Source organism: Patiria miniata, unplaced genomic scaffold (genome assembly GCF_015706575.1).
Source record: "Patiria miniata isolate m_02_andy unplaced genomic scaffold, ASM1570657v1 HiC_scaffold_11, whole genome shotgun sequence".
Taxonomy (NCBI): domain Eukaryota; kingdom Metazoa; phylum Echinodermata; class Asteroidea; order Valvatida; family Asterinidae; genus Patiria; species Patiria miniata.
This window is the reverse complement of record NW_024037049.1, coordinates 1,073,721-1,097,323: the sequence shown is the minus strand read 5'-3', so window position 1 is coordinate 1,097,323 and position 23,603 is coordinate 1,073,721. Positions and strand designations below refer to the sequence as shown.

The 23,603-nt window shown below is 39.9% G+C and overlaps 1 protein-coding gene across 5 annotated transcripts in view; it reads right to left on the bottom strand.

Moving 5' to 3' along the window:
* LOC119741476 (ankyrin repeat, SAM and basic leucine zipper domain-containing protein 1-like) overlaps positions 1 to 23,603 on the bottom strand; it is a 102,070-nt gene that overhangs the window by 5,223 nt on the left and 73,244 nt on the right. For 4 of the 5 annotated variants that reach the window (XM_038217237.1, XM_038217264.1, XM_038217246.1 and 1 more), the window contains 3 exons: positions 13,318 to 13,504; positions 9,502 to 9,614; positions 3,576 to 3,801 (listed from right to left, as the gene is read on the bottom strand). In XM_038217237.1, the coding sequence (XP_038073165.1) occupies positions 3,576 to 3,801; positions 9,502 to 9,614; positions 13,318 to 13,504 (526 nt within the window). The remainder of the gene's footprint in view (positions 1 to 3,575; positions 3,802 to 9,501; positions 9,615 to 13,317; positions 13,505 to 23,603) is intronic. The other variant, XM_038217272.1, reaches the window with a different exon arrangement.

Below are 23,603 nucleotides of genomic sequence, written 5' to 3'. Positions count from 1 at the left end.
ATGATTCTTGCAAGAATCATACCTGGATCCAGGTATGTAGTACACAACCAATACAGGAATTCCTTTACACGTTGAGGGTATACTTACCATTCCAACCGACTTGGATCAACTGGTCTAAGACACAGTGATGCAAAGTCCCATGGGAGATCATCAGAAATAATGTGACACATGTCGAGACACCACCTTTGTGTTTCTGTTCACAAAATACCATGTCAGAGCTAGTAAAGTCCGATACGATTGCAGAAGATTTTCTCTTGATATATGAAATGACCAATGTTGACTCAGGATTTGTTTCTACAGGGGCAATTTTACTACCACAAGACTGTTAGTAGATCTGGTGCAAGAAACAAACATTTACTTGGTGCAGTATCAACTTCCTGCTTTAACCAGAGCCCAATTTCATTGCTCTGCTAACCACAGAATTCCGCGCTTACGATCACCATTCTGTGCTAACAAGAACAATTCTGTGCTAATCCGGCAACACAATGACGAAGCGCATATTAGCATATTCATTAGCGTCTCTCAGCATGACTTGGAGTGGGTCTCGGTATTGACCCATGGAATCTGGCAAAAAGGGAGATATTTATCAATAAAATCCCCAAAGGGCTGTTTGGGGGTCAAGTATCAAATACCACAGAATACTACCGTAATTTCCTGCGGATAAGGCGCGCGGCGGATAAGGCGCAGGTCCCTAAAATCACCCCAAAAAAATTCAAACGCCAACAGATAAGGCGCACTGCCGCATAAGACGCATGTTTGACCGCACACAGAAGAACACCAGGCGTCACCCGGTGTCGGTACATCGCCACAAAGGGGCCATTGTGTTGCCTTAGAACGATCACACTATTCGGAGGATGAATTATTAAACCGTAACCACATTGGCTGGTCACATGTAGAGCCATGAAGAAAAGACCAATGTAAATTGATACCGACCTTCATCCATTCAGCCAACGCGCGCTGTGCATGCTTGCTTGCGGTTTCCGATCCTTGCCTTCCTTGGCCTTTTGTTAATGCAGTGCGGCCCAATCAGCGGCCAGAAACGATGGTCCACGCGCTGTCTGAAGATATTGCAACACGCACGCTGGATCAGATTCGTAGACTTGCCCAGTCCCTCCGAGCCAGATGTTGCGCCCTCTACCGGTGACTAACGGCCACAAAGAAAAACGTTTGTATGACGGCATTGTTGGAACGAAAGCACGATCACTATTAAAAGGGGGATCAACGCATTGCGGCATTGTTCGAATGAAAGCACGATCATGGGGGATCAACACATCGCGGCATTGTTGGAATGAAAATACGGTCACAATGTCTGGAGAGTTGAGCCTTGGTTGACCGCATTATTGATTGCGGCATTGAAAGAATTCTTCACACAAAGACCGTCACTTTGAACTCAAGCGACACCAGATAAGGCGCACCTGTAGATAAGGCGCAGCGATGTTTTTGTGGTCTAGAAAGTCAGATAAGACGCGTCTTATCCGCAGGAAATTACGGTACATGTGCTGTGCACACTTGTATGGAAAGAAATTCATACTACAGGTTACTCCTCAGTAGTATTTTGTAGGATTGGGGGAGGTTAGGGTTCTTAATAACTCCTGAAGGAGGCTTTTATGCAATTTTTTCCTGCACACCATTATGGATAGGAACCTTATTAATAATCGTGAGGCTTGAAAAGATTGACAGATATTGCAAACACCAGTGTTATAACTTTAAAAAAAGCACGTAGACAGGCCTATTTTTCCAATTTCAACGAAACGTCATGAACATATCATAATGCTTTTTAACACATACTTGGATCATTAAAAGGGAAATAAACCATGAAAGTTGCAAGAAGATACAATCTTCCAAACGGCAGAAATTAATTTTCAAAGATTTCACCCGCCAACATGAACTTGTCTGTGTGCATTTACTTTCATTCCAAATAAAGTGTTACATAACCTATAGAAATTGCCCTTCGCAACCACACAGCTGTAATGGGCCCTTTGAACTATCGAACCTTCGGACAATCGGGCTATCACCAAATAAACATAGGGTTGTGTAGTGTTAAAAATAACAAAGGGAGAATTTTTTAAGTAATTTTATTTTTGGTGTTCAGGCCAATTATCTTTGTTACAATGATTTAAAGGGGCACTAGGTCCTGAAATCCCCGAAAATGTTATGTTTTGGATTGTTTACTTAGCCTATTTCAAACATCTGGTTGAAAGGAAACCAACCTAATGTCTTACTGTTCCCGAGAAAAGACGAAAAAAACCCGCTTGTTTACATCGGACATGACGGAGTACGAATACGTTTTTTTACGTTATATACACGTTATGTGTCTCGGGAACAGCGCTTGGTGACCAATCACCAATGCAAAAAAATTGTGGTTTCTTCAAGGTCGAATTATGGGGTCGCAAAAGTGGACCCCAAAATTCGTTCTCGCACGCATAATACAGGAATAACACAAAAACGCCTAGTTTTGAAAGGATAGTTGTGTGGATGTTTATATCCTACTTTTAAAAGTTATTTCCGATTATCATCATCTCGTTCAAAGCACGTTTTGTAGCCCAATTGGGCTGTTCCAGGACCTAGTGTCCCTTTAAGTGAACCATGCGGTTTGAACAAACGTCCTGCTGTGTAGTGCAGTGCCCATGAAAGTTTTGATTTATTTTTGCCTTGAAACAATAAAGAGAAACCAATTTTTTGTGACCCCAACATTTGTCCAAACTGCCCTTACTAATAATGGCTATTTGCCATGGCAACTGAATATATTATAGATTGAAAATAGTTATTTTGGTTAATTACTTGCCTAGTCCTTCCATCTCACAAATTGATATTTTGACTGTGGAGACTAATGTCAAGTATTTACATGTACCGGTATGTGAAATGTCTCTGTAATGAATTACATACCAAATCAAACTCAAATTTGATTCACACTGATTCATCCAATCATTATTCCCAACAACATACATTAATGTTCTATGCAAAAATCAGATTTAACATCCACAGGAAATTATGGGTGGACTCTAGTTCCTGCAATTCCTTTGACCTGAAATGGGTAGCATTCCAGAACGATTTCCTCATTCTTGCAATTACGCCAAACAACATTTAGAACTTTTTTTAACAATAGTTCTATTTGGGCTGGTAATTAGTCTGCTTCCTTACATGTTTGTGCTAATTAAAAAAAGCGTTTACAGGTTTCAGGTTCCAGATACACATTTGGCTTCCAGACGCACAATTACAAAATCACAACAATGTCTGCAACTGATGCATGACTAAATTTAGTGACAAATATATGGGAGCCCAGAGAGGCCACATAAAGCTTATACTCGACTGGAACCCCATCTAAAAACACATTAAAATTGTGCAGCAGCAGGATTCCAGTCAAACCAGTGAGTTTGGCGGTTTTGAGACATCATCTTATATTGAAAAAAAAAACTTTTTATTTTTGCCGATGCGCATAGCTACAGTGACGCGCCCAGACCAGAAACCAGAGACTTTTTTTGGTTTAAGGGCAAGAAAAACAAAACCACCACTAACCCTTCCCCCCCCCCCAAAAAAAAAACCAACCAAACAAAACAACTAAATGTTCAACTTGCCTGGTTCAGCTGGCCTTTAAGTTTCCGAAATTCCTCAAAAAGCCTGATGGTCTTATTGAGTCCTTCGTCCGTCTCCGTCATTAATCTCTGTAGATTGACTGGGTCATCTTGTTCATCAAACAATGTTTTGTGGGCCTTCCAGTTATTACCCACATACGTAATACTGCTTCCAATGTAAGCCACGTGCTTGGTTATATTTTTAATCAGAGCCATGGATTCTGAATGGCTGTGAACAAAAATAATAAAAAACTTGCTTTAATTATGAGATGTAGTTTGTCCATTGCCTTTTCCTGAATGGTTAATTTCAAATTTTGTGAAATCATTTTAATTAACTCCAATTCCCAAACAAACAAAAATTAGAGATACATGAATCTAAAAAAAAAAATTCACTTGTTGGTATCCTGTTCCTAAAGGAGAAAATCGAGCTCACTTTTGCTTCTGCTGTTTCCCTTTTTCAGATTGTTTTACGTAGTCACATGGTTGGGAGAAAGTAATGCTTCAAATGACGCAGATATTTTAAGTCAATGCTCTCCTAGCTTAGGAGTTTTCAATGGCGTTTCCAGGTTTCCAGCATGCAACTTAGTAGTTGAAACAGAAGAGGAAATTGCCAAGCACACAAAACTTTGTACAATATTTTTCAGTATTCTATGACACTATATTTAAAAATTGATAATAATAACAAAATGGTGATTCAGACTTTGTTTGCTACAATGCATGTCCGAAAGTGTTGCAGATCATGATGGCGGCCATGTTTATTGTGTAAAAAAAAGTGTCAGCACTGCACTAGTCTTCAATACAAGCCTGGTTTCTCCGCTGAGTGAGCGCCACTGATGTACTGAACCGTGTTGTACTGCCGTAATGCACTGCGCGCGTTGTACCAATGTTTACGCTATAAACGCAACCTCGTCCCCATATGCCTGATCTCTCCAATTATCTACTGCTGGAACGAGGTGGACTATCGAGACGCGGATGTCAGGTATCGACCTTTATGAAAAATATTCCACGGGGATCCCAGTCCCATAGGACCCATGGGGGTAATCAAGAACACCATGTAAGTTACAATGAACCCCATGGGAACACCATGGGGATTTATGAACACCATGGGAACACCATGGGGATTTTGTGGACACCATGGGAACACCATGGGGATTTTGTGGACACTACGGGAACACAATGGGGATGTTATGGTCACCATGGGAACACCATGAGGATTTTATTGCCACCATGGGGAACACCATGAGGATTTTATTGCCACCATGGGGACACCATGGGGATTTGACTGACGGCATGGGAACACAATGGGGCTATTCTGGACAACATGTATACGCCAGGGGAACCATAATAGACCAACTTGCAGTCCCAAGTCGCGCAAATCTTCATGCGAGTAGGGGCGTGGAGCTGAAACTATTGCACCAGCTGATGCCTTGGCCGTCTGTTGGCGAAAGGGCTTGAATGGTTTTCTAAGGGCAGGGTGAAATGAGGGAGCACCTCTCCTTGCCTTCTTCCCAGAGAACTTGGGCTTGTTAGTAGCTGAAGGCTTCTTCAAGCTCAGTTTGTCCGCTGTTTTGGCTTGAACTTCCAGAATTTCCTGGAATTTGCCACCGAAAAGGTCTTTGCCCATAAGAGGAAGGTCTTGTAACTTCTTCTTAGCGCCTTCGTGTGGTATGTAAAGTGCCTCTATCACGTTAGTCCTACGTGATTTGGCGGACAAGATAGAGATTTTCGTAAGCTGATCTAGAGAAAAACGAAGTATTTCGTCCAGACATCGGAAGGCTGCTGCTAACATATCGGCTGGAATTTGTGAATCCTCCTCACAGGCGCAGACGATATATTCAGATAATAAAAGTAAAAAGGCGCTTGTTTTGAGCCAAATCTAGCCGCCTCATCGACTTTCTTCATTGTATCCTCCATCTTTGCTCTAGTCTTATCGACAAATATTGACTTGGTCGGGGCTTTGCCGCTATCTCCAGTCAATTTGTCTTTGGCCATATCCGGAATAGCAAGAACCTATTTCTCGGTCCTTTTCTGGAAACAGGAAATAGGCTGCCGACCTTTTGTTGAAAGCAGTCCATTTCTTTGAATGGGCGATCCGTTGGATGCAATCAGCGCATAAACGATCCACTGGCATAGCTGGGAAAGCTGGATCTCGAGGTTCCTCCACGCCAGTCCAGCATTTGAAAGAACGACGGGTGGTCTCTGGTTTACTGCTCTCTGGTAGTTGCAGTACCCGAACCATATCTATTTGAACCAGCCTCAGCTGAGTCTCAAATGGCGAAAATTGCCAGGGTCAGTGGCCTCTTCATCCCCAGAACACCCATCTTGCGAGTGAGTGGAAGGGGGGTGAGTACTATCGACATCTATGTCAGGAACATCTTGAACAGAAGTGCCCAAATTCATAGATGGGTGTAAAGTAGCCCCATAAATGTGGCCAATTTACTGGACTACCTTCGTAAACATAGGCGACACAATCCACCATTTACAAAAACATGTCAAACTTTGTTAAATTTTGATTTTCACATTTAGGCTTAATTTGTAGATTGTTTTGCTTAAGAAGCATACTGACCCTCTTTATAGGCCAATTAGAAAGTGATGCCTCTTTCAGATGTCTATTTTTTGTGAAATTTCCAGATTCGTTTGCCCACTTTTGCGTATCAAAATTTCAACGTGAAATTTCATGAAAATTAGACATCCGGAAAAGGCAGCACTTTATGATTAGCCTATGAAGAGGGTGAGTATGCTTCTCAAGAAAAAATCCTACAAATTAAGCCTAAATGTGAAAATCAAAATTTGACAAAGTTCGACATGTTTTTGTACATGGTGGATGTGTGGCCTATGTTTACGGAGGTAGTCCAGTAAATTGGCCACATTTATGGGGCTAGGTGTAAAGAAATTCCACCCTGTGATCTCGGGGGCGCCCAATCACGGACGGAGTAGGTGGATTATCGGAGCTGACACTAATGGCAACCCCAGGATCTGGGGGCCCAGTGTGTTCCCTTCTTATCCCGCCCGAATTCGGCAGGATTACGCCCGGATCCGGCTGAATTAAGCCAGATCCGGCCGGACCACGCCCGGATCCGGCCGGATTAGACCCTGATCTGGGTCCGGAAATGTGGCCGCCGGGAGTGACCTCCCAGTCACCGCTGGGGCCGATCTCCATTGTTGTTGTTTAGTGAGGGCTGCTAGTGAAAGATTGATGTCCTGGAAAGCTTTTAGAAAGATTTCCGTGGATACACCTTTGTTTTTCTTTTGCCGATGCGTTGACTTATGGGTGGAATCCCCTGAAGAAGACGGCGCTGCCTTTGTTTCCTTTTCTTACTTGGGTGACTTGATTCACTTGACTGTGAAAACTCCGATAATATGCTGGGAATTCCAGAGCATTGATCAAAGAATGACGTTGACTGCGAGTCCGTGGTCCAAATTGGGGGAGGAGGCAAGTCAGTCACGGCGAGTCCTGCCCGTTCGAGCAACTAGTGGTCCCTTTTTGGGTCTTACCGTTGAGACCACTGGTGGCCTTTGATGCGGTCTTTTTAACCGCGGGATCCTTACGGCTGGTCGCCTGGGGGCCGCGGTTGTACGGGGAGTTTTATCCCCGGTGCCCTCATGGTGTTCCATACCGTAGGATGTATGTCTGATGCTGGCCAAAACGTGTAACACGGGATGACCGTTACAGACTACAGCGATGTCCCTGCGTGGGGACTCACTGCTATCTCGTCTTTTCGTACTATTGTACTACTGAGATATATGCAGTTGAGAACAGCCAAGGGGAAGGGAACGACCGCTGGTTGATGTACCCCCACTGTACGCGTCTTGCTAGGCGCTAGCTCACTGCGAGCTTAGGGGAAACGAACGGAGAACAGGGAACGGCCGAAACCGCTGTATTCCTCAAAACATTTCGCTAGTCCCCTGAATGGCTGAAAGTCTGACTTCCGGAACAGGGGCCCCACGTGTGGGGCGACTAGCCGACCTTGTGGAGAATAACCGCACTTCTCTCCGCGGATACAATGCACTGTCTCCCCTAAGGCCTTTATGGATTCGTCCATGTATGTAGTCATAAATTAAATGTACTGCTTTTTTTTCTTTTTTTCTTTTTTGAAATTAATAATTATGAAATTATTATTTTTGACAAAGAAATATTATTATTAGATAACTGTAAAACAGAAATAATACTAACTTAGGAAAGCCGACTCGGCTATAAAGGGATTGCACTTGATCCCAAAGGGAGAACCCACGATGCCTACCCGGCACTGGGTTAGCCCCGCAGTGCCGACCTGGCCCGCCACACGTGGTGTCTGACAAAGGCTGAAAAACCTGCTACGCCACGAATGAAAGCAAAAAGACTCCAAATGAGAACTACTTACTCAAACCAAACTCTACAGATTCTACACAACTCACTTGGTTGATAAATTCTATAAAACAGAAACTCTTCAAGCGAAAATTGTACAAAAACTCGTCAAAAGGCGAGAGCAAAATTTTTTGCTTCTGCACGATGCCGCGCTAGAAATAAAGAGAAAGTATAATGGCAGATTCATGACGTAACATAATGGGTAGGCCCCGAGAGGGCGCTCGTTGGTTGATTAAATCTTTTAGCGTTTGAGCCTGTCGGCTGAATAAATATGCATATGTAGTAGCTATTTGGGTAAGTGAATGAAGTAGACTAACTCTGTTACTGATTCAATTAAAAAAAGAAACTCAAATTTTGAAATATACTTTCCTCGTGGGCTGTTATAGCTCATACTTATCGACCAAGTCACACTTGTTGCCAGAAAACTAAGCTTTGTTGTGGTCACATGACACAAACTTTCACGAGGAAAAAGCAATGTAATTTATTGTTTATATCTTGAAACACAGTCTATCTAATGCTAGCAAAAGTTTGAATTTCTTTTTGGGGTTGATCAAGTGACCCTTCAGATTCTGAAAAAAGCCAAAATGAACGTTACCCTAAAAAATAATTTGTGTGATGGTGCATTTATGTTTCTTTGAAATTATAACAACTGTAACAACAGTTGCTACTGACAGGCTTCAAACCAATCAGAATTGTTCAACGTCTGAGGAATTAGTGAATGCAAATTTAAAGGCAAATTTGTTTTATTCAAGGACATACATGATCCTTAAAGTGAACTGAACTGATTCCTTTAATGAGTTCAAAGTTGACAACTGGTCTTGTACATTACTCATGTACATGTAGAAATAGGCTTATCTGAAAATTTATGCTGACGTCATACTATAAGGAACACAGTGAGGCTAGGTTTCCTTGATTTTCAAGATGTCGATCCAAGCACAGCACGGTCCCATAGCCATCCGTACAGCACAGGGGTGTTTTCATTTATCTTTATTTAAAAACTTATATTGAGAGAACAAAAAGTTACACTTTCTGTACTACCGGTATGTGTGCATGCCCAACATACGGGACTGTTCAGTCAGCTAAGTTGATACACAAGCAACTTATTGCAGCATAAGTGGAGAGCGCATAAAATACGGAAATACATTATTCACAATGGAAAGCAGTGGCAGTGTGGTGTGGTTGGGTTATATTCTGGGTCCTGCAAAGGGCACTTTTAAACTGCTTGCTGAACCAGAATTGAATCATTGTTTATATTTTAACCTTGCTGAACCAAACTTAAATTTGAGGGTTGACTAAATTTGACATAAATTATTAAACGGTGTCTTTATGTTATATTATTATAAAACATATGTTGATGGAATGTTGAAATATTTAACAACTAGAGAGCAACTGTTATTTGTCAAATATTGAGACATTTTTAAACAAGCTTATCCCAAAACTCAAAGAGCATAATACCTATACTAAATGCACATTAAACATGTTAAACTAAAACAGCACAGATGCACATAAAGAAAAAAAACTGCAAATCATACATTAAATTAAGTTTTTCCCCAAAGGTTGGAGATTATGTTATGCATTACCGACCTGAGAATCCTTTTGCCAGTGGCCTGCACACTTCCTGGTTCCCATTTTCTTTTGTGAATTTCCTGTACAGCATCCATTATCTTTTGTCGCCATCCGTACTTGTTTATGCCTATCTGTTGGTCAAACAACCCCCCAAGAAACAAACAAAAATTACATTATATGCAGGACAACAAACTTGACTTGAAAGGTGACTTTTAACTGCAGCTTACATTATTCCATTAAATTGGAAGGGTTAGTGCACACTGCATAGATTCTTTGCATTCCAGCAATCCTTAAGGCGCTTGCTTCTGTTCCACTGGGATATGCAGCCAAACCGCCCAACTGAACTAAAATTCGCTGAACGTAACACTCTGAACCAAACCAGACCGAACCAAACTGAATTGTTCAGTTTGACTGTCCGGAAACAAGATATTAGCGCCGTGTTTTTTAAAAAGTGCAATCAAAATAATCAAAATTTGCACCTAAAATTATCAAATTTTACTTCTAATTAAAATAAAAATATATTTTAGGCTGACAGTACGACATAAAATGGAAGGAAATTCACGTAGGCCTAATGTACTTGCAATCATTAAAGTGCACGTACAAAGTACAACTGCAACAACCATGGACTGAGCTAGGGTGGATCATGGACTGAGCAACGACATATGGAGATGTGTACACGCCACTGGCACTGCTCAAATGTTACAAATCAAAATTCAATGCTTGGAATAAATACACGTACATGTTAACAGAAACAAGTCAGGTGTGTTTACAAACACAAATGCCCCGCAACTGTGACTGTTCCCATGACTTACCACCACTCTTTTAACATCAACTCATGTACATGTACTTGGGTCACATGGAACGTTTATTGACAGCATCAGTGTTTTCTGTAGGTTTTATATGATTCAATCCCTATGATCTCAGAATAAATACAAGATTTCTATTATTTTAGCCACTGTGACTTTGACCCTTGATATTTCTGTCCAAAATGCAATAGGCTTCTTAGGATTACCAAGAACAATCCACATACCAAATTTGAAGTTCACATGTAAAGTATTTCTCAAGTTATCGCGCTGACAAAATGTCTTTTGTTTTAGCCACTGTGACCTTGACCCTGGACCTTTCAACCCCCAATGCAATAGGCTTCTAATGATTGCCAAAAACAATCCACAAACCAAATTTGAAGTTCACATGTAAAGTATTTCTCAAGTTATCATGCTGACAAAATTTCTTTTGTTGTAGCCACTGTGACCTTGACCCTAAACCTTTCGACCCCCAATGCAATAGGCTTCTTAGGATTGCCACTGTGACCTTGACCCTGGACCTTTCAACCCCCAATACAATAGGCTTCTAAGGATTGCCAAAAACAATCCACAAACCAAATTTGAAGTTCACATGTAAAGTATTTCTCAAGTTATCACGCTGACAAAATTTCTTTTATTTTAGCCACTGTGACCTTGACCCTTGACCTTTCGGCCCCCAATGCAATAGGCTTCTTAGGATTGCCAAGAACAATCCACAAACCAAATTTGAAATTCACATGTAAAGTATTTCTCAAGTTATCGCGCTGACAAGATTTATCCGGACACACACACCCACCCACCCATCCCACCCGCTTACATAGGCATAGAAGTGGGGTACTTCCTTTGTTCTCGTGAACTAAAATTTTGCAACGTCGCACACTTATGTCAAAATGCTCTTATTTTAACCATAGTTAATTTCCTGGACTGAAATTCGGACTCGATATCTCTTTTCTAAAACTCTTCCACTTGCGACACATCAACCCACCTTGGAAATTCCTAGTTTTTGAGTAAAATCCATATCTATTTCGTGAAAAACTTGTGGGGTACCAAAACGGTACCCCGCAAGTCGGTGGGCATTCCTTGTGGGGTACCTCCCATTGTTCCGGTACCCCACAAGGCGAAACTCGTGTAAACTCTAAAAATAACAGCGTTGCTGTTGAAACCCCTCAGCCAGAGTCAGGTTATCATCCGGGAACCATTAACATTTAACTCACCACGGTGACCTTGACCTTTGACCTTTTGACCCCAAAACCAATCCCAACTTGCCTACTCCCAAGGGCAACACCCTACCAAAGTTAGACATAAAAATCTTATTTCTAACTCAAGTTATCATCCGGAAACCATTTACCTTGAATTCACCATGCTGACCTTGACCTTTGACCTTGTGACCCCAAAACCAATCCCAACTTGCCTACTCCCAAGAGTAACCCTCTACAAAAGTTAGACCCCAAAATCTCATTTCTAACTCAATTATCATCCTGTAACCATTTATCTTTAACTCACCATGGTGACCTTGACCTTTGACCTTTTGACCCCAAAACCAATCCCAACTTGCCTAACACCAAGGGCAACCCTCTACCAAAGTTAGACACCAAAATCTCATTTCTAACTCAAGTTATCATCAGGAAACCATTTACCTTTAACTCACCACGGTGACCTTGACCTTTGACCTTTTGACCTCAAAACCAATCCCAACTTGCCTACTCCCAAGGGTAACCCTCTACCAAAGTTAGACACCAAAATCTCATTTCTAACTCAAGTTATCATCCGGAAACCATTTACCTTTAACTCACCATGGTGACCTTGACCTTTGACCTTTTGACCCCAAAACCAATCCCAACTTGCCTACTCCCAAGGGCAACCCTCTACCAAAGTTAGACACCAAAATCTCATTTCTAACTCAAGTTATCATCCGGAAACCATGTACCTTTAACTCACCACGGTGACCTTGACCTTTGACCTTTTGACCTCAAAACCAATCCCAACTTGCCTACTCCCAAGGGCAACCCCCTACCGAAGTTACAACCCCAAACGACATTTTAAACTCAAGTTATCATCCGGAAACCAAGCTACCCGGACGACGGACGGACGGACGGACGGACGGACGGACATACATCCGGACGGACGGACGCCCTAGGCGATGACAATACCCCTCGAGCCTCTCGGCTGAGGGGTAAAAAGCATGCTAAAACCGAAATGAATATCCCACTTGTTTTTGTTCTACCCTATACCCACAAATAAAACACCCAGCTCTCAAGCAGGCCCTTCTAAAAGCACTGGGATCTGATCAGCGATAATGACTTTCTCCATGCACTCTTTGTGACCAAACCCATCCTGGCATACAAACGACAAAAAAAACACATGAAAGATGGCCTGGTCTGATCAAGGATTAACCCATCTCCACCATCCAACCAAGAAAAAAACTTGAATGATGAGAACGTAACAAACAATGTTTTCAAAAAGATTCATCAGCTCGCAGAGCCTCTCGTCCTCCAATTTGATTCACATCCCATAAAATGTAAAGAATGAGGAACGGCCCTGTTAATGCTGATAGCAAATCCCATCTTCCTCCCCTTTATAAACCCTAATTCACGGCGGAAACCTTCTTGGAATGACTTTGGAATTTTCGAACAAGATATTAGTATCAACAGATTGTTCCCTGAATTTTGCTCGCACAAAACCGGTTCTTCCTTGGTATTTTCTTTACGTGTCCTCAATTAATCGATGATGTTGCAAGTGTGTGTCCTAGATTTACACCATAAAACTACTCACACAGACGTGAATTTCTACACTCTCGAGGAACAATGCTTTGTGTTTCCTTAATATTACACTTTCTTATAGACTAAGCACATAACCGTATGATCGAGGACCATTTTCAACAAAAGACCTAATGCTAGAGGACTGAAAGAATCTTTTGTTCTCCCTTTGGGTGTCTATCCTTGATCATTAAGCCACACAAGAGCACAGTACAAGGCGGAAACAGTATGCCCCTTGATTTCGTCGCGGGGCGTAAAAACTAGAACAGCAGTACCTTTTCCAGATCTTCCTCTGACATCTGTAGGAGGACAGAGAACTTGATTGCTTGCTGATGAAAACAATGGCTGAGGTGACCAAGGTCTAAACCACAGAGAAACAGGTCCAGGTCATCACATCCTTCTCCATAAGCACTGCTGATCTGGTTTGTAGATAAAGAGTTTTCTGGTTGCATTTGAATGGGCCTGCATGATTGGAAGCAAACATTTTGTCAAGGTTAGTGGAAATAAGCTTTTGGTTGAGGCAAAAGAACATTTATGGCAATTAATTCAGTGTATTGTGCTCATTGTTGCTTTCAAACGAATAATTTCAGTACTGTTTTAATATCTGATCCTCAATAGCAAAAGACAAATTTGCTGGCCCCATTACATGCAGAAGTGAACTTTGAATGTATGTATACATTTGGTCTTCACAAAAACAAATTTCATCTGGTTGGATTAAATTTGTACCCTTTTTTTCTCCACATTTTGTGAATGTTTCTGGCAAGCTCTCGGGCAACGCTGCGTACACAGTGTTTATAAAATATGTCGGTGAAGGGCAGGGCCAAATGTTGGATTTGCATCACCCTGATGTAAATTCTAAACCTACTTAATAACATTTTCACATTTTTTAAGTCCCGTGTGTGCAGTAATAGTACACAAAACACTGACTGCTTTGAGTGGTGTAGTAAAACTAGCCTCCCGAGGTGATCCATGAAGCATTCCATTTGTCCCGAGGCCAAGCCGAGGAAAAATAGAATGCTCCATGGCTCACCAAGGGATGCTTGTTTTACTACACCACGAGATCAAGCAGTCAATATTTGTTTTATAACACCTTTCCCACACATTCTGCTTGACTCTAAGCAAAAACTGATTAATTTAATCTAAATATAGGTTTTCCAGGACAATTTTGGAAAATGTGCATTTGAATTTGTAAAACATAAATTCATCCTGGTTTAATTTTTGCAATAACTAGCATTCAATTTCATTTTGCTTCATTCAAATAAATGAATGTGCATAACGTTTCATTTAAAGGATTGCAAGGATTAGGCATTCGGTTTGACGGATGCGTTACCGATTATTACGAATGTGCAATCCAATTCGCAGAAAATGTTTGTTTTATTGCGACATGGGCTAAATTGAACATTCGTTTTCATTTGTTACAATTTAAATTCACATATTCTTTATTCAATTTAATTAAAAATATACAGGCCTATGCAAATCATGATACAACTTTGATTGATTCATTAATTTATCAATGTATTGTAGGCCTAATTGAGCATTAATGCGTTTGTTCTTATAAATATATATACAAAGGCCTATTTCAAATAGGCAAATGAAATGTTAAAAAGATATAAATCTTACCAAAATAAAATCAATCAAAATAATCTTGTAGGCATATTAGGTATTGGGACGGTAAAGGAAACATCATGTGTCATATTACAGGGGATATCTGGGAACTTTTTATTGTTGGTTCCTTGTCTTAATTGTATTTTAATGTCTTTCTGTATTTCTTAAAGTTCTCTCTCATTTATCAGTTCGATTTGCTTGGTGAAATGATGCGATCATGGCACATGCTGAGCGAACAAAGAACGATTGTCTTCAGCTTAGATTTGTATATAGGATTTATTACAATAGTTGGTATGTTTCAAAAGGCTACACCAATTGGTTTAGTTCAATCATCATGAATATTCAAACATTCTATCTTTCAATCAAAAGTTCCTCAAATGTTACTTTTGTGAACACATAAATGAATTCCAATGCTTGACCAGTTAAGTAACACTGCACGGGAAGTCGGCTGCTAAAATGAAATGTCAATATACTAAATTCAGTGCACATTCGGGAAATCATACGCTGATTATTTAAGACTGAATGCCCCTTCATGGAAATAGAATTATCATTTGTTAAACAAAAACAGGGATTTGGAACATTCATTCTATTTCCCACGAAAAAGAATGCTAGTTTTACAAATTCATCTACACATTTTCCAAAATTGTCTGGAAAAACCTATACAATTTAAGTCTATTTCAATTTAAAAGGAAATAAGTTGAAAATTTACTTGCACTTTTCAAGCCACCCCTTAACAAAATGTTTGAACCCAGCTCTGTAGCACTAGCACTTGGGAACAGTATGTGTAATGTGCACACCCATGTATGCATTTGTACACAATACCGGTTCTTATATATAGTACTCTGGTTGCTACGGGTACACATTGGCGGATCCAGGGGGGTGCTACGGGGGCGTGCGCCCCCCCCCCCCCCCCGGCAGTGACCAAAATTTTGTAAAATAAGGCCATTTTCCAGGGGCGCCCCCCCCGGCATGAACCTCTCTGAATCCGCCACTGGTACAGTACTTTTGGCTGTGCACAGCGAAATAGCAAAAATAGCAAATGCCATGTGATTTGCTCTTGGCCAATCAAGATACAGAATCTGTGGGTGAACTTTTATAATGGGCCTTAAAGAGGTTGTGGAATTCTAAATGTCAAATTATTGTAGAGTAGACCCATGGTACATCATATAACTATACCTCATACATATTCATGACCGAGAGCCAAACTTTCACTGGTCAATTCACCATCACGTGCCAGATGTTATTCTTGCAGTTTACCAAACGCGCGCGTGAGGATTCACACACAGGCTAAATACGCATGCGTAGTAGGCTGTCGCATGGGTTATCCGTGCGACAGTCTACTACGCATGCGCTTTACAAAGCAATCGAGGAACTGTCGCATGAGAGATGCTTGATTGCACGGTTCGCGTAAATTCATGAAATTATATAGTTGCCGGACTACGGTTTCTCCAAGATTGGCCATAGACAAGTGGTCCAAAAACAGTCTTCCCTACAAGTCACTATTATCATATCTCAGTTATTTCTTGTACGGTATTAAAAATTCTAGCGGCATTGTACTAAGAGTTACCTGAACTTTGAAGTTTTACAAAACATACATGTAGCTCTCCTACATACATTTGAAATATGGTGTGTCACAGTGTGGTCCCATCCGCACCCCGATGGGGCCAAGCTGGGGCAGCCGGGGCCGGCCAGAGAATATGGCTCATCACATGGTAGTCTTAGACTGTTGCGATCGGGTGTCAGTACGGCACCACTATTGTTTTCCTGTACAGTCTTGTAGCAATTCCAAATTCTCTCTTTGAGCAAAGAAGACTGTACGAAAAGTCTTGCCGTACAAAATGTACAGTGCATGAATCAGCCGCTCCGTTTGGTTGAAATCTGCAGACAAACTGGCGCCCAGATGGGAAAATTAGAAATTTATTGCAAAAAAATGTTGTGTGATTACAGCCGGCCACCGACACAACTAACGAGAATGATAGGCTTGCCTTGGCCAAGCCTTGCCTGATGTGTTCACTATCATACGTACGTATCCACAACAAATTTTTTTGAATTTCCAAAACTTTTACCAGCGTCAAAATCTTGTCCCCGCGATGGCGCATTAGTGCGCCCGTGAAATTCCAGTTTTATGTACCGGTAAATTGTCATGTTCAGGATGCTAAAAAAAATAGCGTGCATGAACGATATTATTATAAGATGGAATTTTGCGTCGGGGTGATATAAATCAAATTAGGTTTTGCCCTTCACCGACGTTTAAACACTGTATACTCAGAGGGCTCCGGAAAACGCAACGATTGCCCGCCAATTAGGCAAACTCGAGCTCAATCTCGGGCTCTACAGGTATTGCTGAATCCACAAGACGGCATGCAACAGCACCGCACAAGCGCGGGTCCTTTCAGCTCCAGCCCGGCTATCGGTGAAACGGAACAGCGCCCTCAAGCGGCCGCCATTCCGGCCACTAACGACACAACACGATCGATCAACTCGAGGGTCGCTGGCGCGGCCGACGCAGCACTTTTCGGCAATGTCCCCAATGTCTCCCCCAACCTGGTACGGGACAGAACTCCTCAGCACCCAAGGGACGATCAGGCCAACCCACTTGCATACCAGGAACTTCGTCTAACTTGGAAACAATCTCGCAAGCTTTCCAGCCCAACAACTTCCAGCCCCAGTACAGCCATGACAGCAGTCGCGGAACGGGGTCTGGAACTGCACAAGCGCCCAGCAGTCGATGTTTGGCAACCAGTACAGCCTCTGGTGCCGCCACCGCATGACCGGCAGCTCTGGTCCCTCCACCAGCCCGAACCCATCAGCCAGCCTCCCTCACTTCTGGTGCTCATGGAACCACCTTTTCCGGGCTCTCGACATATGCCAGGTGGCTATTGTGCATTAAACGCTCGGCGTGGAAGGACCGAAGCATACCCAAAAATCTTTGTCTGGTTTTTCTCAACCTCTCTAGGGCCAATGATTTCATGAATTATTTTGAGAATATAATCACCTGCATTTCTACTGAAAACAAACATAGTATTCTTGCTGGAGACCTAAATATTAAACCTTCTAAATTATGAAGATAATACTTCAGTTCAAAATTTCATTGACATTATGTTTTCACACTCTTTTATTCCACTCACGGATAAAGCCACAAGAGTAACCCGAACTTCAGCTACTCTAATTGACAATATTATTCACCAACGTTTTACCCATATTAACAAGCTCTATTATTTTAACTTCGGATATTAGTGACCATTTTCCAATCATCACCTCACTACCAATGGCAAGAATCTCTAATATTACAGTTAAAGGGAATATACAACACTTGCAAACATCGAAAAACAAAACTACCAATTTTTTTACGAAATACCTTACTAGGATGTTGGTAAATGAAAGTCTAAAGCACCCTGTAAAATTATGTCACCAGGTGTGAAGTCATTTTCAAGAAACTGGTATTTTGTATCAATTTCCAACGGTGGTCGGCCGACCACTGTTGGAAAAACCTAACTATTTTTCAGCTATTGCTCCAAATTTACCATTTTTTCCGGCATCTATAAATTGATCCATTTCATCTTTAGTGGAGTCAGGGAACCAGACTACTTAAACATTTTTGTTTTTTTTTGTTTTTTTCCAGCATTTTCGAACACAAAACTTCAAACATGTCAGTGTAACAATATTTGATCTGTTATACTAACCCCTCAAAATAGTTCATTTCTGAAAATTACAGCAAAAGCCAATGATGTACATTCCCTTTAACAAAAATCCAACTGATGATCCTCAAATTATGGCTGACAAATTCAATAATTTTTTTGTAAACATAGGACCAAATCTGGCAAGAAATATTGCCCAATGCAAAAATGCATTCACTGATTACCTCCTTAACCCAAACCCACATTCTTGCTATTTTCATCCAACTACAACAGAAGTTACTAATATTATAAACAAATTACCAAAGCTCTATGCCCCTAAGTATATTCTCTTATCTCTGTACAACACTCTGATTTTGTCTTACATCAATTATGGAATTTTAGCGTGGGGGAACACTTCTCAAATAAACCGATTATTGTTACTACAAAAAAAAGCTCTACGAATTATTAATCATACTAGCTACCTTGCCCATACCGACCCGCTTTTTCTACAAGATAGGATAATGAAAATAAATGATTTATATTATTATCAACTTGGTATTTTTATGTTTCAGGTAACAAAAAATAGTCTTCCAGAATCCATTTCATCGATGTTTTACAGTAACAGAACTTTACAAACCCATTTAACTAGACAGGCCAATGACTTCCATTTGCCTTCAGTAAGGACATCCATTGCAAAGAAAAGTGTTGAATTTGAAGGCCTTATATTTTGGAATTCCCTTGCCAAATCTATTAAGAAATCGCCATCCATTTCTACATTGAAAGTTAAGATCAAACAATTTATTTTCAACAAATATTCATGCTCGTGAGCCGTATTATTATCCCTTGCTGGTAGAAGTTCTTTCTTTTGATTTATTTATTTGTTACTCTGTGATTCTAGTAATGCTTTAAGCCATATTATTAATTTATTTGTTTCTATTTTTCTCGCATTGCACCATGGTCTATTTTGAGCCCTGTACAAAAAATGTGGCTTATCATTATTTTAATTTTCTTTGATATTCTGTTAAATTATCCTCTTGCCATGCAGTTTATTTATTTATGCTTCTACTATTGCTTTAAGCATGCCATTTTTCTTTATTGCCATTTTCTTTAATGCTGTTTACTGTAATAGCATCACTGTCTATTATGAGCCCCGTACACAAAATGTAGTTAATACTCACCTTTCAGTTCACTGTTAAATTCATCGTCTTTGTCATTCAGTTTATTGGCTGTTTCGGCAACCGGCCGAAACAGCCTTTATTTATTTATTTATTTTTTTTGTTCTAACCCTAATCCCATAGACTTTGTACATGTTTTATTGACCACGGCACTTTGGACCTAAAACAAACTTGTATTCTAATGACACTTAACATATGTAAAGACCCCATAGTGAGTTTGTGTCCCGAAGAGTGACATCAAGATTACGTCATCATGGGTCACGTGACGTCATCTTAAATGTGAAAACTTTAAGACCTTATATCTGAAGAACTAAAGTCGGATTGGGTTGAAACTCGGTATGTAGGTGGACCGGGATGTGTTATAGGTAAAAATTGAAGTGGCGTCATCATGACGTCATCGTGTGATTTTATATCAATTTTTGAAGTTTTGGACCTTTAAGCCATATCTCACGAACGCAATATGCTAAATTCAAAATTCTTTTTGTATTATGTTTGTTAGATGACAGGTATATTCACAAAATTGTGAAAATTGTGTGACGTCATCAAAAATGTGATTTTTTAAAACATATATAAGGGAATGTCCAATCGTCATGAAACTTGGTGGGTGGGTAGATAATAGTACTACTACACAAAATCTGAAATGATGTCATGATGACATCATCGGTAGATTTTTTACGATTTTTTTAATATTGCCAATTTTATTCTGCTTACAAAATTTAACACCTTTATTAATCCAACTGTTTTCAAACATGGTACAGACTAAAACCACAATAAAATAATGAGCACTGCCAAGTATTGTTACCATGACATCATCATTAGACATGTGACGTCATCATTAACTTGTATATTTTAAGCCCCTATATCTCATGAACAGTAAATCAGATTGGGTTGAAACTTGGTATGGGGGTAGGCCAGGATGTGTTACAAATAAATATTGAGGTGATGTCATAATGACATCATCTTGTGATTATTTATATATTTTTTTCAAATTTTTAATATTTTGCCGTATTTCACAAACGCAATATGCCAAAATACAATTTCTTTTTCAATTAGGTTTATAACACAAAAGGTAAATGCACACAGTTTTGCACAAAACAGAAAAACATTACCTCAATTAAAAAAAACAATGCGGAAAAACCCTATGTTCTGTTAGAAACAGAAACAGAGCTCTAGTTTTATTTTTATTTTTCAGTCAATTTGCCCAGAGCATTTGTACTTGTTTTTTTTGTCCAAGGCACTTTGGCCACTAAAATCAATCCGATTGCCTTTATACTTGGCACACACTTAGACCAGCATCTGAAGATGTGTGCTGAACATTGACGTAATTGTGACGTCATCATGAGTCACGTGACGTCACATTATATGCAATTTTTCTGTTATGACCATTTTCTAGCAGAATTCGGCTAGATCTGACAGATTGGGCTTTATTTCCAGAACTACAGGTCCGATTGGTTTGAAAGTTGGTATGTACCTAGACCGGGATGTCTTATAGATGAAAATTAACTTGACGTCATAATGATGTCATCACGTGACATATGACATCATATAAAATAAAACATATTTTGAAGGCCAATATCTACAGAACTACAGGTCTGATTGGGTTGAAAGTTGGTATGTACCTAGACTGGGATGTGTTACAGATGAGGTTCATGTGACATCACGTTAAAGATTAATAGATTTAGTCTTTGAAAATCAATATAAAATCAACCGTGAGAAACCTGAACTTGATGTTTGCTGGAATTGATAGAATAATCGAGGGTCTTCATTTTTGATATTAGGTGCACAATCACGTAACTCTTCCTTCCGGTTGAAACCGGAAGTGCCTTTTAATTTAAAACTTGCTTTCAATGATACAGAAAATTAACGGTGATGTCGTAAAATTTTAGAGCACACTCTAGCAGCAGGTTGTTATAGATGATAATAGATGAAATTTTATATGACGTCATCACAACGTCATCACGTGATATGTGACGTCATAATTCAAAGTCCTATTAGAATGTAATCACATATTTATATGCCACCATATAACTACACATGCTTTCTGGATGGAACTTATACTTGAAACTTTACATGTCACAAATGCCACCAAAAAGTTACCGAAACAGCCCTGTGTTTGTCCACAAACATAAATCTAGTTTTTTTAATGCTTCTTTCCAATAATTCACACTCATTGTCCCTGTCATTTACATTCTCGTATTGTCTATGTTTATACGGAGTCTTTTTTGTTGTTATTATGTACCTTGTTAATTGTGTTATTGTTTTTGCTTTTCAGGGGACTCGCACTCGACAAGCTTGCTTTTTGTGGGTCCCCTGCATCTCTTGGTATTAATACTAGTACATTATTTCTTATCTTATTTGTTTTAACATTATAAGATGGTCGTTGAACATTATAAGATGGTCGAAAAATGTCGGCTAAGGGCAAAACCTAATTTGATTGTTTTAACATACCTAATTTATTTTGAAGAATTATATTTATATTTTTGCATTGTACCATGAGGTGGAATAAAGTAAAGTAAAGTAAAGTAAATCATGGCGTTGCGCGGAGTGATTTGCAAACAGTTTCAGTGGAACTACGCTGCATCGGGAGCCCTGTTTATTATGTCACAATTTTACTATGATTTGTTTGCTGCCCCCAACGATGACTTTTACACAAATTGCACGTTCGGGCCTAAACAGGACCTGAAAAACAGCTCTCAAAAGTACCTTTTGTATTCATTCGTGATAGAAACAATAGTTTTTTTTATTCAATCACGATAAGGCTACATTTACCCAGAAAATTATGAAAATGTCTTCAAGCATTCCACAACCTCATCTCCATCAAATCACTTTTGAACATCACATATTTCCACAATGTGCAAGTCATGAATTTTCAGTATCTTGAGGCTGGAGTGGGTTACCGTGTGGCAATGAAGTCTAAGAGTGAGTTTGGTTTGCCAACTGGCATTTATGACTCAATTTGCCGAACATATTTTGTTGAATTATTGATGAATGATAATGTGAGTAAATAACTCAGACCCATATGGGATTTTTTTCACATACAAGTAAATATATGCTGGAAAAGAATGTGGTGTCTAGACGCCACTTCTGTAATTGTTATGTGTACAAAGTCTATTATTTTCAAAGTATTTTCTAACAAAATTTGAAATGTTTCGCAGTCCCAGATTCACGTCTTTTTTAACAGTTTTGCAATGAGTGACCTTCATATATGAAGAAAAAAAAGGGGCAGCATACATTTACATGATTCTTTCCATATGCTGTTTGTTTCACAAGGTCATAGAAACCTTTGAGATATTAATGTGGGGAAACGGCCTTTGACAATACGCCGACTGGTAGCAAGTCTAGGGAGAGCGTTTCACTTTGCCTCCAAAATGTATTACATTTCAGACTCTTCACAGCTCGAACAAATGTAAACATTGGGTTCTTGGGCAGTAAGATTAGTGCTTCGAATTTATTCTTTCAAAGTAATAACTTCGTAGACGATCATGTAAATATCTGCTCAAATAGACTAATATTTCGACTAATATTTAGATTAATACAAATATTCTACAAATTTGTTTTGGGTGTGCTTATAAACTGGGTTATCTTGTGTTGGCATAGGAATAGCGAGACAGACACATAGGCTGTGGAAGAATGCCAAGACGCGCGGTTCTCGCTGGTCTGCAGCCACATGGAAAATATGTGCAGCTGACTGAGCTGAGCATGTCACTGCTGCTGGGCCAATCCCTAGAAAAAAGGGAGAAATTCCTCTGGAGCTCGTGGTGAGTGCCTCTAAAAGTTAGCTAATTTGTTGTAGAACATACAGGGTTGCTTTCGATGACTAAATTAGTTAGATTTTTTGGTGCAAAGATGTCAAATTTGTACGACACTGTCATCGAAGTACTCACTGCAAATAATGCTGTTCATTGAGCATTGTAGCCATTTTTTACATTGAATGTACAGCCATGTGTCTATACTCACTATTTCTTGCCTTGTTTTGTTATTTTGCAGACAACAATAAAAGTACACACCCAGGGATTTTCAGAGGGATTTTTGCAGGGATTATTCAGGGATTAACTTCACTTCACTTCAGGGATATTATTAAGACAGGGACACATCATCAAGGAATAAAAGTAGCCTACAATCACTGCAAATCAGAATCTTCAGTTTGTTTTCTTCAGTTTATTT